The sequence below is a fragment of the Crotalus tigris genome, unplaced genomic scaffold (assembly GCF_016545835.1).
Source record: "Crotalus tigris isolate CLP2741 ecotype Arizona unplaced genomic scaffold, ASM1654583v1 scf7180000023617.9722795, whole genome shotgun sequence".
Lineage (NCBI taxonomy): Eukaryota > Metazoa > Chordata > Lepidosauria > Squamata > Viperidae > Crotalus > Crotalus tigris.
In genome coordinates this window covers 7,839,906-7,859,204 of record NW_024100081.1, presented here as the reverse complement: position 1 = coordinate 7,859,204, position 19,299 = coordinate 7,839,906, and the positions used below count along the sequence as shown (strand labels likewise).

Here is a 19,299-nt window from a genome sequence, read left to right as displayed (position 1 = left end):
GACTACAAATACTGGGGTGTTATAAGGACTGGTAGTTGGTTCCAAATGGCCAGATTGTATTTGCTGATATACCAGTTTCTGCAACGCTTCCTGTTTTTCTAAAGTGAGTGGCCATTAGTCCACCCACACGGGGGTGTCAGAAAGGAGCGTAAGCTTCATGGGTGAAGAAGGCATTGTTAGTCTTCCAGAGTTAACTTCGCATTAAATTGAGAGAGTAAGTCTCTGCCCCATAAATTTGTGTGAAGAGGGAGGATGACAGATTTAAATTTAGCAGAAATGCCTTTTGTGATTTGTTGTGCAGTAAGCCAATTTTTACTGGAGCTTGCTTGTTGAAGTCCTCCCACTCCCCTGACTGCCGGCGAGAACTCAAGAGGCCAGTTAGAGGGCCATTCAGCTGTTCTTATGACTGAAACATCCGCACCAGAGTCTACAAGACCAGAGAAGAGAATGCCATTGATTAAAAAAGGCATCACCAGTTTTTGGGGAGTAATTTGCTTTGTTAGTGCCAATAAATCAAAGGAAGAATTCCCAGAGTGAGGTGCATATGCAGCCTCTGGAATGGGTGGTGCTGGACGTGGTAATAAGACCAAGCGTGCCACCGTATCCCCCCGGTTCATTGTGACAGGGAGATTGGTATAAAATTGGACTTTTAGGGTGTCTCTATACGTGGGATCTATCAAACCTGGAAGCACAGACACTCCTTGTTCCCGAGCAACAGGTGTGGGAAGGATTATTGCCTCCGTTTCTGGAGGCAAGGGTCCAGAATAAAGGGTTTCAGCAACCGTGAGTAGGTTAGGAAAAGTAACAGAAAGAGCAGAAGCCAATTTTAAATCTATGCCAGAAAAACATTGCGAAGCAGAAGAAGTAAGGTCTGAAAAGGATGCAGCCTTTGGAGAGGGGTTAGCTGCAGACCCCTTTGTTAGTTTAACAGGGAACAACTCTGTCTCGGATAGTTCAGAAACGCTTAAATCACCATTGTTTAAAGCCTTTTGAAAAGCACCATGGATGATTCCAGGCCGGAGACAGGCGGCAACGTGGCAGGAACAGGAGAGGCTGTTTGTTGTTTATCAGGATCCATAAAATTTGCAGGGGCAGAAGGAGGGTTAAAACCAGCTCCAGGGGGTAAGGGAGTGGCCAACATAACAGACGGATTTTTATACGGTGGAGGGTCTAATAAAGGCTGATGAGGCAAGTCAGCATGGGTTTGAATCAGGGTATAGGCAATTTTCCAAAGGCACAAAATCTCTGCTGGGGCTCTTGGAGACTGATGGAGAACGGTGCCAATTTTCCTCCATGTATCTACTTTTAAAGATCCAGACTCTGGATAGGATGAGCAGTTAGCCCATACGTAAGCAAGCAATTTAACAGCCTCAGATTTAGAAAGGTGACGGGTTAATTTCTGTTCCTGATCAGTAAGATATTTTTTCCTGCCAAGTAGCCTCAGCTCTTCCACATGCTGCTTTTGAGCGTGAGACATTCCACCCCCCATACTTACGAAGAGGAGTCAGTTGCCAGCAACTTCGTCGGGTGCACCAAGCCTATTCCAGGCGATAAGTAAAGGGTCGGCAGGGACGTATCCTTCAGTGGATCACGTCGGGGTCACCAGATGTGGTGGTCTCCCATGGAGAATGAGACACGCATGCAAGTATCTCGGGATGGGAGCCCAGAGCTGACTCTTGCACCCTATTTTATTGTTACTAAGGTTTTTACATCACACAGCGTAAGCAAAAGACGTATATAGGAGTGGTTACAATGTATCAAATAACAGACACTTTCCAGATGCAAGGCTACTGCAGGTGTTCTTATCAGAGTCTGTCCAAATGGTTGATGAATGCATCCTGTGTCTAGAGCGGTCCGTTTGTTATCTCAAGGACCTTGTGGGAGATGTCCATGGGCAGATGCCCATGGACATATTTGTGCAATTAATCCCACATTTCCACATATTAGCAAGGATATCCAATTACTTGGATTGACTGTTGTGAAACAGTCTCAAGCAGAGTGTACACTAAATAGCTTTTCTCCTCAAAGCTTCCACGCTACATGCATATTACTTTAGCAGACTGTCTGCTTACCTGCAGTGCCTTCTACTCACATTAGTTTATGTCATGTCTAAGCTTTCTTCATTTTTAAAAATATACATGCAAGGCTGAAATATGACTGACTAATTTATGATTCAATGTGTTAGGTGAAGCCAGCATTGGTGCTAATTGAGGATGCACTAAACTGGAATAAACGTTTGCTGCTTCTATCCTCAGCTGGGTTTTCATTCTTGGAGAGAAGACAACTGAATCTTAGGTAATCTTAGGCGAAGCTTAGATCAATCTTAGATTTATGTACTGTAGGACTAGATCTTTATTTTCCCACAATAACAACCCTGTGAGGTAGGTTGGGCTGAGAGGGAAAGGTGAGATTTTGCACACAAACACTCCATTCCTAGTCCAATTCCATAGCAATAGCATATGCTTTACAGCACTCTCTGAGTGGATTACAACATCAGCATATTGACCCCAACAATCTGTGTCCTCATTTTACTGACCTTGGAAGGACGGAAGGCTGAGTCAACCTTGAGCTGGTCAGAATTACATCCTGGCAATGAGCCATGAGTTAGCCTGCACTGAGTGAGGCTAAGCATTCTAACTGCATTCTAACCACTGTGTCACCACAGTTTAGGGTCAGTTTGTGATGGCTGTTCTTCTTCCTTCCTGCTGAAGATTACCACTAGCTCCATGATGCTTCAGGTAATCACCTATCTTGTCTGTTATACAATGGCTTGTTAAAAAGGGCATGCAAGTGCTGAGAGAAAAGCATGAAAAAAAGATGTTAACTGTCTAGGGAGATTCTCAGTCACCCAGGTCATAGATGTCTCAAAGGTGCTTTTTCAGCAGGGGTGGGTTTTTTTCCTTAAGAAAGAAGATGTTTTGTTTCTCAAGCGAAACGTCTTCTTCTTATTCTTCCTCAAGGAAAAAACAGTCCAGTTGCCTTTTTAAAAAAGCACCTTTGAGAAAAAAGATCTTAACTTGAGCTGAGGCTTCTGGGAACTGCCTAGATATGGCCATATCATTTTCTTGGGAACAGAATGCAAATGGTTTGTCATTGTCTTTTACCAGGACTTTTCCTGACTTCTTAGTCTTAACTACAGTCCTGGGGATTCTAATTTTGCTCCACATTTTCATTTAAGTATTGTAACAAGTGTCCCTAATATTCACCTTTATCTCTCATCAGGAGTCCGTCAACTGAGGCTTCCACATACTAATTTCGTATACAGACAAGATGTAGTCTAACTTGCGAATCTTGATTATATTGGGGCTACATCCAGAATTCCATGTTTAGGACAATGCCAATCAATTTGGACATATGCTGACCAATATGTGCCACAAGGTCAACCAAAACCCAGTTTTTCTCCCAAAGTCTCTTACTAGGCCAAGCAGGTTCATGCTGTTCTATCTTTAGGATCTCTAATCTGGAGACTATCTTGTTAATCCATATACTATTGGTCACATCCTACCAAAGGGAGGACACTTATTGTTTATCAAGCATTTTCTAAATGGGAATCATTCCACATTCTGGATACTCTGGATTTTCAGCTAGGTTTATTCCAGAATGAAATAACTAGTCATGAGCAGGAACGCTGTGTGTGTATGTGTGTGTGGTTTTTTTTTTTAATTTGAAAAAGGTTATAATGCTTATACTTGGAAATACTGGTGTTTCTTCCCTCTTTAGAGGAAAATATGTGATATTTAAATTTAAATTTAGTTTTATTGCTTTTTAATTAATAACAAAAAAGAGCAAAGCACAAAAATAATAGTGATAGAAAGATACATTGTCAAAGAGAAAAAAATACATAAAATGTGCTTTAACAATAAAAGTGAAAAATTCAGCAAAAAAGAAACACACTATGGTATATCATAAAAATAGTTACAATTCTACATTTATTATTGAACACAAATATTTTTCAAAGCATATATATTTCTGATATATTCGTGGCTCTTTTTTTAACCTAATGTAATTTCATGGCACTCTCATGGGTTTAACCCTATTATTTTGACTAAAATATTTTATTTTTATTTAATTTAACAGTCTCTTGAGATTGCCATAAATACATTAATTCTTATAATCCTTGAGATGCCAAACTTCAACTTTTAAAATTTGAATGGAATGACTAGGCTTCCTTTTTATTTTATTTTATTTTATTAAAAATAAAGTGCATTCAGGGCCAGATCCAACAGTCTATATAATGCCATTCCAACTCTGGTTCTGAACTGGAGAATGTTTTTATTTATTTTTAAAATATTTTGAATAAAATCACTCTTCCAAACAATAAAATGTCATCTAGGTGTTTCTAACCTTCAGTTTGAAAAAAAAGAAAGCAATTCAGTTATTCTTCCAATGTTGATCCTATCTTGATAAACAACAAACAAACAACAAACAGACAACAGAGAAACAACAAAGAAACCTCATAACTTTTTTTTATTATCTGAAGATAACAGGCATTTTACATAAAGTAAGACGGACACAAGTTGGTTACATGGCGTCATGCTGCAGCCTGCTTCAAAAGAATACAATTGTATTTATTTTAAACTATCAGAGAATAAATAAATATTATACATATTTGCATTGCCAGGTAGTGTATCCTACAACACAAAACTGTTACACTATAGCTTAATTTTTACAGAAAATTATATCAGTTTTTTTTCACCCTTTAAATGTTTAGGTCTTTATCTGGATATGGCCCATATGCATGATTTCGATATGGTAATCCTTGACTTACAAACATATGTTTAGCGACCATTCAAAGTAACAACAGCAGTGAAAAAAATGACTTATGACTGTTTTTCAAACTTATGATCATTGCAATATCCCCATGGTCATGTGATCAAAATTCAGTTGCTTGGCAACTGACTCCCACTTATGATGATGGCAGTGTCCTGGGGTCATGTGATCACATTTTGAGATCTTCTGACAAGCAAAGTCAATGGGCGAGGCAGATTCACTTAACAAACGTGTTACTAACTTAACAGCTGCAGTGATCCACTTAATACCTGTGGCAAGAAAGGTCATAAAAAGGGGCAATACTCCCATAACAACTGTCTCACTTAGCAACAATTGTGGCTGTAAGTTGAGCCCTACCTTTAGAGGCATTGTAAATCACCTTTTTATAAACAGCTCCCCAACATCTAAATTGATGTATTATGGGGGTTTTTTAAGCCACAGAGGTCTTTTAAACATCAGTAGTAACAGATCAGTTCATGAAACATTTATTCTCAAATATGACTTCTCTTGAGATAGAATTTCCTAGCCCCAGCGATGTAAAGTTTAACAGTCCTTCAAACTTGTTCTCTCCTTTTTCTCCACTAAAAACAAATACATCAGTGCATTTTCTGTGCATTTGAATTACTTTATAAAAGTATGAGTTTATCCAGAGTACTTGGGTGGGCCTAATAAACATACTGCGTTCATGTTTTTTTTCTCATCTTTAAGTTGTTATATATCATTATTTTATAAAACCAATATGCGGTCTGATGAAATTTGTACTTTTGAAAACAAGCTCCAGATGTAGTTCCCACTTATCACCAGAGCAGGATATTTATTTAGCTCTGTACCTTATATATAACTATACAAAGTAGCCCATCTTCAGGAGGTTTTAACAGATCTTTGACTTTTGGGAGATAGAACTGATTGACCCCAAGATTTTTCAAACTCTGTTTTGCAAAATTTTAGGATTCCACAAGAACTTGATGAGTTTCCAACAAGAAATTAAGTAAAAAACAGAGGGGAAAAAATTCACTTGAACACAGAAAGTCTCTTATCACTAAATCTTTACTTCCTGATCAGGAGTTCTAGGTATGCAAATATTTCTTTCAGCTAACAGATTACATACCCTGAAAAAGTTTGATAATCCCCAGTTTACAACTTTTGATCAGAAAGGATCGTCATCTCTTTTATCAAAGGAGACTGTATTTGAAAGACAACATCTTTAATCATTTTAATTCACTGTTAATTTATATGTGGATTTAATATATGAGGGGATAGGAATCCTGTAGTCCTCCAGTTGCTACTGAATTATCGCTTCTATTAGCCACAGGATACTGGGAATTGTAAGGTATATCTGCACTGCCTTGCAGGCTTGTTCCCACAATGGGACAGCAAATATGTTCAGGCTAGAAGTGGATAATATCAGCCTTTACTCACCTCCATCCTTGAATCTCCAAGTAGCCTTTTTGCCTTATGTCAATCCAAGTTCTTTTGTCTGTTTCAGCTGAAGGGCTAACCCTAGCAGTTCATTTGCTACTTTGCAAAGGGGAAAAAATGCTCCCAAATTGAAACAGTACTTGCCCTGATCAAAGACATTACTTCTAGCAGTGCCAGTCAGATAGCATGGTGCTTAAAAGCTTGGGTTGATAAATAAGAGGTTGCTGGTTCCAAACCCATTAGAAATGTGTGTGTTTTTAATTACTAATTTCTTTTTTTTAGATAGCTACAATGGTTCTTTTTATTCTCTCATTTATCTCCAGGGATTGAAAAAGAATAATGAAACGATGAAATGCTGCACTATTATTTTTAAAAGCCCTCAGCTGGCAAGCTGAAGGAAAGAGAATAATGACAAAAACATTTTGCAGCAACCTTTTTAAATACTGGTATTTTTTAAAAAAAAGATTTTAAAAAATACCATAGTGTAGGACAATTGGCAAGCATGGAATTTTATTTTGGAAGTTGGGTGTTGAATCTAGTTATATATGCATTTGGATTATTTATATAAATATATAAATTTATATATCTATATAAATTTATATATGTATTTATATTTGTGCGTGTGCATATACATATACAAAAATGTATGTATTTGTATTTATCAATCTTCCTATATATGTACAGACATGAAAATGCACAGAAAGACAGAGTAATTGGCAATGCTTTCCTTCAATAACATGGTAAGAGCGCACAACATGGAAATGTCCAATTTGAGGACACGGCAGTCTGCAGTCTAATCTTCCTAGCAAACAGTGGCCGAACTGACTCAGTCCAGGTATGTTTCACCAAGACTGATTTAGACAAGAGCAAAGGACAGGAGCAGCTTAAATGGTAATTGCAGATATGTTCAAAGCTTAACAATATCTGGAACATTTCCCATAGCCTTATTGTGAAAATATTCAGGAGAAGGTGTCAAACAAACAGTTCATTTCATTGCTTCAGACTGCAAAAAGGGAGTTCATCAGGTGTCTCCACATAAAAACTAATATTTCAGGGATAAGGGGCATAGCTTAGTTTTGTTTCCAGCTTCTGGCTTTCAGTCTCTAAGACAGTGGTGGCGAACCTATGGCACGGGTGCCAGAGGCAGCACTCAGAGCCCTCTCTGTGGGCATGCGCGCCGTCGCCCTAGTCCTATGCCTTCAGCTGGGTTTTATAAAAACTTTTCACTTTAGGCCTCCACCGCTGTGTACAAAAAAAAAAAAGGATCAATCAATCAGTCAAAAAAGATCTTGCAAAGTTGGAATTGATTGATTGAACTTTTTAGTCACACCCAATCTGCTGTTACCATCGCAGCCACGCCCACCCAATGGGCCACACCCACCCGGCACCCGACGATGCATAAGTGGGTTTTGGGTTGCAGTTTGGGCACTCGGTCTCTAAAAGGTTCGCCATCACTGCTCTAAGACATTTGTGTATGTGATATTGAAAATCAGAGAGAGATCTTACACTCAATGGAAAGCTTCCTTCTCCTCTGCCCAGGCTAATTATATCTTCACGGAGTGGGAGCCATTGATTATATAAGAGAATGAGCAGCTTGGTTTGAATGCAGATGATGAAATTCTTACTTTTGTCACCCCCACTTTTTTCAGGGGCTCCTGCTATCTTTTGCATGCAGCCCTTGGAAAGTACAATATGATCCTTGAGTTAAGGAAAGGTTCCTCACCTATACTGGGAAATGTATAATCTCCTGAAGCACTTAAAAAAGATACACTACAACCTAAGAACTTTTTTCCTTACCTATTAGTGTGAAGTTGGCTGTTATTTTAATACAATTTGTTCTCAAAAACTGGTGAGACTTCAGATACATAAATGGGGTAAAGAGAATTCCAAGGGCTTAAATTTGGATCAAATATTCAAAGTGCTGACGAGATCCGTTTCAAAACAGAGCTTCTAAACTGTGTGTGAAACTACTCTGAAAAAATTAAGAATACAGTATCACTCATTTCAGACTCAAAAATCTGTGATTCCATTCAGGTATGCTTCACATGTGTTTAAAAGGTACAACATATTATTTTATTAACCAGACTGTGACATAGCCAGTTGATCATCTATATAATTTTGGGGAAGACTGATTTACATTCCAATTCATTCATTTTTCTTTTTACTATTTATTTTTCTCCGTCAAAATCAAATTTTTACTGTAATGCACTTGAGAGATGCTAAAGTAATTTTGACATTGGCATGTTCTGTGTTAACATTCAATGAAAGCTTTCAGAGCAACAGAATTTTTCCTCAGTTTAATTACAAAGTCCTTGAAATAAGAGGGCAATTAAATACTTCAGTAATTACAAGATGTAAAAACATTGTATATATCTGTATGCATTATGTTCCTGAATGAAAAATCAGGGTTTTTTTTTTTGCAGAATGTATGACCTTAAATTTTGAAGATATATAAGTAGTGTACAAAAATTATTATGACAATAATTGAAGTTTTGCACTCAACACAAGAGGTATGCTTGCAAACTCCAAAATCAAATCTGGCTTGAACAAGTCTAAATTTTACCAGAATAAGCTTTGCAACCCTTAGGGGGAAAGAAATCATAGGAAAGAGTTTCATTTATAGAAAATAAAAGTTCTAAAATAAGTTTGCTAATTTCTTAAGTCCCTACAGACTTTAGGCAAAAATATTTTAAAATGACAATCTTTCATTGTAAGATTTCTCTTTTATTTAGCCGTTGGCATTAGAAATCAAGCTGGTGAAAAAATCTGGAAAACGTTTTTTCCATGTATTTGCACTATGTCTTCTAACAGGAAATTAATTTGTATGAAATATTAATTTCATTGTAGCATCTTTCTTATAACTTTTTAATATCACTTTGAGTTTCCTCACTTCTTAAATTCTCGGTGTTCTGTGTAAGTTGTTCATTTTTGTACTATTTAATCTCTGCCTTCCTCAACCTGTTGCAATACAGGAATATTGAGCTACAGCAACTTCCATCATTCATAGCCAGCAAGTCAGGGAATTTGAAATCCAACAAATCTGGAGAGAATTACTTTGGAGACATATAAAAAATATTCCTTTAAGCAGGCCTTGTTTGTAGATACCAGGTAGATGTTTTAAAACAAAAAGTGGTTGTTAACCATTGTCTTCCAAATTGAAAGTAATAAGTTTTCTTCTATTTGATATATTTGACATTAGCTAGAGTAGAACACCATAATCTACCCTCAAATCCTGACCTAGTTCTATGGTATTGCAGGCAATCTTCTTGGGTTGAAAACATTGTCAGGCAGAAAGCACTTTGATTTCCCCAATCTAAAGAAATTCATTGTTTGGATTTAAATTGGCCCTAAATAATTTAGTGACATCAAAGTCAGGAGGTCAGTCACTACTTTTGTAAAGTGTGAGGGTATGAAAATGCCTCATATATACAGCAGAAGTTTTTTATATTTTCTTAAGAGCATTTTTCATGTTGATGTACCACTCCATAATTGGAGACAAAGCACTGTGGTATTGGAGGCAATCTTCTTGGGTTGAAGACACATTTGGAATATCGATGGTGTTAGTCAATAGAATTAGAGCACAGATGTAACAACTAGCTCCACCATTAACCAGATTGAGATGGTATAAAATGTCAGCAAAATAGTTGGTGATAAATTTATTATTACTATTATTACAGGGAGGATGAAAAGTGCCTTTGGGATTTCCTATCTCCAGCAAATGTATTAGACACAGTACAGTGCCCTTTGTCTGGGTGGCAGGAGAACAGTGCCATGCGCTGCCCAGTAGAAGGGTGTCAACATCTCTTGCCTTGACCTTGCATGCAACTAATATAGAAAAGACCTGGCAGATAAAGCACACCATTGGATAACTGTGTTTTAGTTTCAGAGTTGCACAAACATACAAATAGAAAACTATGTATCTTAGCAGAAGAGAGAAAGAAAGTGGGTAATAGTCTTTGGAATTTGTACAGAAAAATTAGTAGGGCTTTCAGCCATTTTATTTGAGGAAGTGCTTCCAAAAAAAAAAAAAAAAATTCTGAACCTGTCCGACTGCAAGTGCTTAACCACGAATCAATTCCTGGTGTTCATAACATACAGCAAAAAGTTTCAGAACTATTTTTTGTTCAGCTGCATTAGGAATGCTGACTGTGTAAAACCAGCCGATAAAGAATTAACTTATTTTCCTCTGTCTTTTGTTGCAATGATAGCATTTATTCTATCTACTGAATAAGTATAAAAGGCAAAAGAAAATGGAAGGAGGGGTGTTCCACAATTCTGCGTAAGGCAACACTGATATTAACACACAAGTGAAAGAACATGTAAACTATATACAGTTTGAAGTGGGACTTCCTCTTCCCAATTCTGCTCCCACCCCAAATAAAAGCAAAGCTCTCAACACATAGAGTAATAACAACATTCCCAAACAGTTCGTATTTGACTCACAGTTCTGAAGACAATTTCACATTTTAAAACACCTTTCTGTAGGCTATTTTTTAAATTGGCCAGTGCAAAGAGGCAGAGGTAATGCCAGATGTGGACTCCACATGACTTCTGCAAACCCTTTCCCCCAAACAGGAGCACCTTAAGTGGGACAAAATTGAAAGTAGCAGGCTCTACATCAGAAATCCTTCTCTCTGGTGGCAGGGACTTGGGCATTTCCTTGAAGCCATCTGTTTATTGGGCTTTTTCTGGAATTTGGCTCGCCCTCAGTTTGGTAAAGTATCCAGTCCCAGAGAGGCAGCATGTTGCTTCGCTCGCAGCCGGAGATTCTCAATACTGGTTGTTTTACTGTTCAGGCTGGGAAGAGTGGAAGATGCCTGGAGAATTGGAGAGGACCACACCTGCTGGGCGTGGGAGAGGGACTGGTAGTAAGACTGGCAATGCAATGAGCTTAGGGGTGCCATGTTGACATTCATGCCCAAATATGGCATGGTAGAAGGGCTTCCCATTTCAAAGGACGAATAATGGACCAAGTTATTGGTAGCTGCCATGTGTTGGCGGAACTGCTCTTGAAGGCGGAAGAGGCTGAGAGGAGAAGACGAATAGGAATGCGCTTGGGACATGCTGCTGCTGGAGGATGCGGTGGCAGCAGTGCTGATAGGGGAATCTGCATTGTTAAACACAACAAAATCAAGTCAATGAAGACCTAAGCTCTGACCTGGAATGAATAAATTGCATTGGGATTTTTAAAAGTTGTCTCAAGTTCTGGGCAGCGTTTTAAGGGAGAAAGAATGATGGATGTAATGCCATGCTTGAAAACATGAGTTGTGTATACAATGGGTAGGGAACCTCTGGCCTTCCCGTTGCTTCTCTGTAACTGCCAGCAGCCCCAGAGAGAAATCCCAGTGCCAAGAGATGTAGGGAGATGTATTTAGCAACCTCTGGAAATCTACAGCTCCCTCTTTCATATAAAAGAACTTGGGTCCCAGAATGTCAGATGCCACTGGACGCATTCTTGTCTGAAACTCTGCCAATAGTTCTTAGTAATTTTGATCCAGATAAAACATAATAGCTTCAGGAACAGTAATTTGTTCTTCCTTTCATACAAATGCAAAAACACTTTAGAATTGTTCACTTTATATATCATCAATTTCATTCAGTAGGGATTTACAACAAAAATTAAAACATGCATACATTTCTAAGCACAGATATTCATGCAATAATAAACGTATAGACCTGGGTTAGAAGATGTTAGAAGATTCCTTTAGCAATTGTAAAGAGAAAGTTCAAAGGAGGAGAAAATAATATTGTCTGATCTAAGTCTAAGGCCAAAATTTACACAGCAGCCATTTATAACATTTCTGTTTCCTTTATTGCTGTCATGCTCAGTGTTACTACATCACTCCTTTGCCAGACTGTTATGTGACAACAAAGTGATGGTAACATGAACTTTCTATATAGGCAACCTCATTACTTGGCACCAAGCATTTAATCTTTAAATATTTGCCACATAGCTTGGTATATGCCTGGATTGAACTCATCCAAGAATTAATCACTTGTGTGAAATGTTATCCTTGCATTCATTAGAGCAAAAGCTGAATGCGAACCTGCATTGTAGGCTGGAAAAAACACATCACACTAAGATGAATGTAGGGCTTCTGCTTGTAGGAAATAGCTGAGAATGCTGTACGTATCCCTTCACCTTGCCATATTTGAAAAATTGCTCTAAAGCCTCACTAAGATGGATGAAGGTCTTCCCTAATTTTTTACAATATAAAGCTGCAACATTGTGATTCTAAGACCGGAGTTAATGGTAGTCTTTTCTGGCGATACCTTCACACATAACAGTTTGTTACCAGGTTAAGGCTCAGTTTGAAGTTTAGGTAAAAATGGGCAACTTTAGGGTCATGACAATGCTTTGAGAGTATTGGGGATTTTTGAAATAACCTCCTAGCTAGCCCAAGTTCCCCAAAAAATGAAGCAGCCACATTGCTTCATTGGCATTGTTCTGTCTGACTCAGTGAATGAAATAATGAATGTGAGATAACGGACTAACTCAAGACATAAAAGAAGCCAATTATGACAAATGTTTAGGTCACTTTTCTTCAGAGACAAAAATTCCCTTTTGAAATAATCTATCTTTAAGTGACTGAAATGGTTCAGTGTGGTTATTTTAAAGGGCTTTTAATGTTCTCAGTATTTTCTGAGAACATTGTCCTTGTTGTATGTTTCCCTTCTCTACCCTCAAGATCTTTTTTTTTAAAAAAACCTTTTACATTGTTAAGAGATCTGGAACCTGAGTTTGCATACTTTAATCTAACGTGGATTTTGAGATAAAAATTCTTAGCAAAGGGAATTGGTTTTCTTCTGACCTGCTTTTGGACTTGTCCTCTTGCTGTTCAGCACCTTGTTTTCCCCTCCAGGGCTTTTCTCTTCCTTGTTCTCCTCCAGCGAGATCTTGAATTCCTCCTCTTTGTCTGTCTGGTCCTCGGCTGCTGACTCACTGGCTGAATGCTCAGAGAGAGTCAGGCTGAGCTCTGCATTCACCTCCCTTGGTAAACTCAGAGACTTGTCTGCATCGAGAATTGGAGTCGGTGTTTCTAACACAGAAGTGTCTGCTTTGCCTTCACTGTGATTGGCTTCTGAGTCTTTCTGCTTCTGTAGCTGCTCTTTCTGCAGACTGCGCTGCTTCTTTCGAAATTTAGCTCTTCTGTTTTTAAACCAAACCTTTGTTTCCCCCCCAAAACAGGAAAGAAAGAAAAGGGGGAAAGTAAAGAATAAAAGGTAAACATTTTGTATTGAATATTGAATCTTCCTCATCATGCCCACTCCAGAAACCTTAGCAAATTACATGTACAAATTCAAACAAATTCAATGTTTAATCAGCATATTCTCCTGTTCATAAATGGCTAGCAGTGAATGCCTAACTTTTTTGGTTTGAAAATAACCTGTAATAAATCTGGGTCTGATAAAGGTGTAAAATTAAAGCAGATAGAAGATGTTGATATCCTATTTAAATTTAAATACTATTCAGACTTAAACCCCATTAAGTGTATTTGAATTTATTACTGGGTCAATATGCATAGGTTAGTGATGAACTTCTGGGGAGGATCATGACGAAAAAGCAGGAATGGCAATACAATGTAGATCAGCAGCCAGATCAGCAGAGATCAACAGGCACAAATATTTCTGGATAAAAGAGAGATCAGGTGATCACCCATTTGCACTCTGGATAGCTGCTTCTCATGAGTAGACTGCAGGAACTGAGGATTTCACAATCAGCATGTAATTAATTTATAGCTAAAGAGATATTTTCTAAGTGATGGGATAAGATTCCACTTGGTGAGTTATAATTCTTTTTTGATTACAAAGAAAGGAAGAGCTTTAATGACTTACCTTTTTTTTTTTTTGCAAAAAGCTTGGCAAGGAGCTGATACAAGAAAGTTTAAAATAGAGGAAGGGGACAGTTACTTTGAAAGATAAAGTTTTTGTGAAAATGCTTTTGAATAAATTGAAACTGTATTAGACAAATCAACCAGACCTTTGTGGGAATGTTTTCTGTTTACTATTAAAAAGTCCAGACAATTGATAGATTTTGGAAACTAAAAGAAAAAAGTAATGAGTAAGACTGTAATGCTGACTGTAGCTATGAAGATGATGATTGTGAGATTGATTATGGAGTGGCATTAAAGACAAAAGTATTAAAGGCACAGAAAGATAAAAGGGGGGAAAGTTTGTCTCCCCTCCACTTCTTTGAGCCACTTTCCTTTTGGGATTACAGTACAAGCAAGACAACTAGAAAAGCAGTGACAATGGAAGGGAGGAGAGGATAATTAGTGCAACCTGCAGAGGAAGGAATTAAACCAGATTTGCTTCAGGAAATCTTTGAGGAATTGGCCAATATATTAGCAGAGTCACTTGATACTGAAGTAACTAAATCATTTTTTACCCAATTGATAATTTTTGAAAAAAGAATAGGTGAAAAATTTATAAAGATGGAAGAGGAGATGAAAGATGAAGTTAAACAGACGGCAAGCTTGTAAAACAAGTGTCCATGTAGTAAAACAGGTCAATGACTAAATCGAACATTTTAGAGAATAAGACAGAAGTTATAGCTAGAGAATTGAAAAGAGAACTAGATAATCTAGCTCTACTGGAACTGAGAAAGAAGGAATTTTGTTTCAAACTTAGAGCAATAAAGGAGGAATAAAGATATTAGAGAAGAGTTTATTAAAGCCCTGGCAAACATTTTGGATTAGGAAGAAGAGGACACTGAAACAGAAATTGCTAAAGTATGTAGAATAAATTCCAGATCTGAAAGAACAAGAAACGTACTAAGGGATATTTTGGTGTTTTGTCAGGAAGAAGACAAGAAATCAGCTTTTGCAGCAGCATTTTAATACAAGTGATAAATCAGATATAACTGCTTTTACAGAAATTCCTATTAGAATTTTGCATAAAAGATATTTTTTTGACTGAGAGATTAAAGCAGAAAAAAAAATCCCATTCTGATGGGACAAATTACAAGGCGTGATTTTTATAATTAAATAGCAAAAGTTTTATGTTAAAAAAATGAGGGAATTTTTAGAAAAATTCAAAGAGAAATAGGAGAGCCAAATGGAGGTATCAGAGAAGACTACACAAAAATGCTAATAGTACAACAAGAAATTGAAAGATGATACTGAAGCAGGTGCTATAAGCATAGCTTTTTCTAAACTTTTGGCTTCATGATGGAGTAAAAATGCTTAATGTGGAATATAAATGGAGCAAATGCAATTTAAAAGAAGGAAAATGATTATTTTTTAAAAAAATAAAACAAGATATAATTCAAAGTCTTAGCCCCATGCAAATTAACTTCTATCCCAATAAATCTACAATGCAGATCAATCAATACAAGATCTTGTTTTAGTTGGAGATTTATGAATAAATCTCTTTCTCTTTTTTGGTTGTTGCTGCAGAAGTAAATTCTTCACCCACATTTTTATGATTTCATGATAAAGGAGGCTAAATTTGTTGGTTATAATATACAGATGGAAGAATGTGGCTGAAAATATTTAAACTTATATTATGTGTAATCTTAAGGAAACTTTTATAAGATGAATATCATTGGTATTTGCCACCAGAGAAACTGTATAAGGACCCTTTAAAATTATGATGGAAATGTGAACAATAAGAATGGACATTTTATTATCTTTAGTAGATGTGTGAAAAAGCTAGAAAATTCTGGATCCAAATACATACATTGCTTTGGAGGATCTTAAAGATTAATATACAATAGAAACCAGAGCTGTTCTTTTTGGAAGGGATAAACTGGATAAATAGTTGGGAAAATGTCATGGACATTTTTTTTTGTACATGATCACTACAGCAAGATTATTGTATGCATGACTTACATTGACTATTTGATCAAAGAAAAGACAATATCTACATTTATTGCTGACCGGGAAGGTCTTGTAATTTTTTTGTATGGAACAGAAAAAAATTAAATTCTGATTCATGTTTTTGATTATTAAACAGAATAAATTTTAGAAAGAAGACAGAGATGCTGTAACCATAATGTAAGAGGTAAACATATAATTGTACTTATAACTGTTGTGAAGAAAATTGGGAACTACTTCTTTGAATCTTTTTTCTTCCTTTTCTATTTTTTTTCTTTTCCTCTCTTGCACTTCTCTCTTTTTCTTACTTTATATCATGTTGCATTAGTTCTTATATTTAAAAAAAAACTTTAATAAAATTATATAAAAATATATGCCTAGGATAGTGCTGTGAGTTTAAGATCAAGTCTTGGGTTGCCATCGTCAAAACAATTAATTTGGATCCGGTGTCATTGGCAACTATTAGAAACGTATGTACAGTATTAAGTAAAAGCACGAATAATATTTTAAAGCGCATAATGAGGGAGAGCTACAAATTAACATGCCTTAACTTTACTGCATCTGCAGACTTAATTTTACAGCATGTTAAATATATAACATTGAATGAAGCTCATTTTTGTTTATAACAGTTTATGCATCCTAACCACTGTGCACAGAAGGTGTGGTAATTTATAAAATCTACCTTTTCACATGAAAAAGAGAAGAGAGACGAGGAAAAAGAGCATTGTTGGGTTTCCCCCCCCCCTTCTTAATTCGCCCATGGTATTCTGATTTTTCTGAAACACCTTTAAACCTGCTCCTCTGCACAGGCAATGATCTTGATCAGAATACGAGCTCCAAGCTTTCACTGTACATAAACAACATTTAGGCAATTGGTATGTATAAAATACATTAAGTGTGTTGTGCAATTTAACCCTATGCTTATAGCATATGAGCAGAAATAAGTGTATATGTTAATCACCAAGTGAGTGTCATACTTGAAGGACCAAAAAATACGGCCAAGAAGCTTGATCCATTTGTCTGGGTGTTTCATAATCATAGTATGCTCTGAAGCATCAATTAGAAAGATATTCATGAACTACATGATCTGTTTTCAGAGTTTTCAGAAGATCTAACATTTGGATTAAGGCTAAGAAATGACAGCACTCACGTATAGTCCCCAATCTAAAAGAAACCAACCCTCTTCCCTCTTAGCCAATAGGCATTTTTGCTGCTAAAGAACTATTTTATTCTTTAGATGCACTTAGTTGTGCCATTCTTAGACACTGTTATCGTGATAAAACAAGTATTCACAGATCGCCTCTGTTCAGGTAGTAGAACTGCATTTAGCTCAGTTGTCTTCCCATGAGAAATACTGATTGATGGGTACCTGTACTCTAGCCTCTGGCAGATTAGTGCACATTGCCAATCTCTCTCGCATCACCACATCTGGGTAGTGAGTCTTCTGGAAAGTTTTCTCCAAGGCTTCCAGTTGTTGGGCTGTGAAAGCTGTACGGCTTCTCCTCTGTTTGCGGTGCTGGGAGCCATAACGGGCCTCCAAGATGATGTCTTGAAACGTACAGCCGTTGGAAGATAAGAAATGTGCCAATTTAATTAGTGTAATTTGTGTGTTAAAACATTATAATATGGCAGCAAACACAAAATAATAATTGGAAAAAACTTCTGCTTCAAAGCTACCATCACCTCTAGGTAGACATCACTGCTTGATTTGACCAAAGAAAGCAACATGGCAAGATCCAAAAGTACAAGGCTGAATTGGTAAACATCATTATATTAGAAGTACAAGTAATTTTCAAACATTTGCTTTTGTATGTAAAGCCAGTCTTCCCTAATCAGGTCCAACGGGAAGTGATGGGTTTCAGCTTTCATAATCCCAGCTAGCAAAGTCAACAAATCTGGATAGTACAGGGTTTGGGTAAACATTAGGGATGAAAAGAAAGAATGGCAAACATCATGAAGCTCTACCTCTTTTTTGTTCTATTAACCTCTACTGTATATGTAGAAGATTATAGTCTACAGAGCTCAGCTTTCTGAATGCATGGAAGTATCCCTGAGAGTTCAGACCCTCATAAAACCTGGTAAAAAAAAGAAGGATCTTTGGGAAGATCCATTTTCTAAAATATGAAAAAAAGAGTCTCCACTGCAGAAGAGATAAGGATGTCCCAAGAGGAATCTAAAGAAGTCCTCCAGAGATTTCAAAATGAGAGAAAATAAACTCATTCAGTGGTAGCAATGAGTGAGATCTTCTCTCACTGTCTCTCGCAAATTTACACAAACAAAAGTGTATGGGAAAGAGGCTTTTTAAAACAGTGCATGTTTTGGAATGTGACATGCACAAAGATACAAATGCATTAAAGAAGTACTCTCGGAAAAGTTGTATTCAATAATGTGTGCCTTGGAGTGGGTTGTTTTGATTTTATTGTTCTTGCTCTTTTTATTCCGCAGTGTTTCAAGGATGGTTGTAAATTGCTTTTCTGGTGAGAAGTGGTTTAGAAATACTTTTAACAAGGTATTAACTCATTCATTATTTTCTGAATATTAGATGAAATTGACTGCTACTAAATATGGATGTTTCAGGCTTGCACTTCTTCTATAAGTATCACCAAATAAAGGAATAGAAGGGGAAGATGTAATAAAAACGAACAAAAATCACAGTCGTGAGACGTCCTGAGAATTGCAAGGAAGATAAATAAGTAAGTGCAACATACTTTCTTCCTCTCCTTTTTGAACCTATGCACAGCTGGAAAGATTGGACATTTCCAGTCATTTCAGCTCTGATTTTATTAAAGTGTCGGACCCCTATGTAACTCATGAGAGGGATGCTGTTCCCATACTCCCTCCACCTGGCACAAAACCCATCCTTGCTCTTACCAGCCAGTCTCTCTGCCAGTGTGAGGGCATGCACTGAGGGTCTGTAATCAGGTGCGTGCTGAGCTTGCTGTGCTGCTTGTTGGTGCAGGTTATACATCGCGCTCAACGAATTCATGGCATGGAGAGAATAGCCATTCACTCCATAGTGCTGCATGGTGACATAGGACCTGGAGCAACAGAGAAATGAAACTGGTTGGAGAGTTGTTGTTGAGGTAATGTATGGATACAAAAGAAACAAGAATGCTGAAAGTAATAGAGTTGAATCTCATGTTGAATGCAGGGTCCCATTTTCTGCTTGCAGTTCAAAGGATACATGTTTCATCTTTAATCCCTGTCCAGCTATGGATCAGGCAACCATAACAGCAACAGCTTACTTCCACGGTAGCTGAGCAAGATGGGGTAAATGTAATATAGAGAAACA

At 37.2% G+C, this 19,299-nt stretch overlaps 1 protein-coding gene across 1 annotated transcript in view; it reads right to left on the bottom strand.

The window, feature by feature from the left end:
- Positions 1-7,543: 7,543 nt before the first annotated feature.
- DMBX1 (diencephalon/mesencephalon homeobox 1) overlaps positions 7,544-19,299 on the bottom strand; it is a 39,202-nt gene continuing 27,446 nt past the window's right edge. Inside the window, exons 3-6 of the mRNA XM_039319988.1 lie at positions 18,879-19,045; positions 17,377-17,555; positions 13,002-13,356; positions 7,544-11,296 (exon numbers count right to left, since the gene is read on the bottom strand). Of these exons, the coding sequence (XP_039175922.1) occupies positions 10,896-11,296; positions 13,002-13,356; positions 17,377-17,555; positions 18,879-19,032 (1,089 nt within the window). The 5' untranslated portion in view covers positions 19,033-19,045 and the 3' untranslated portion in view covers positions 7,544-10,895. The remainder of the gene's footprint in view (positions 11,297-13,001; positions 13,357-17,376; positions 17,556-18,878; positions 19,046-19,299) is intronic.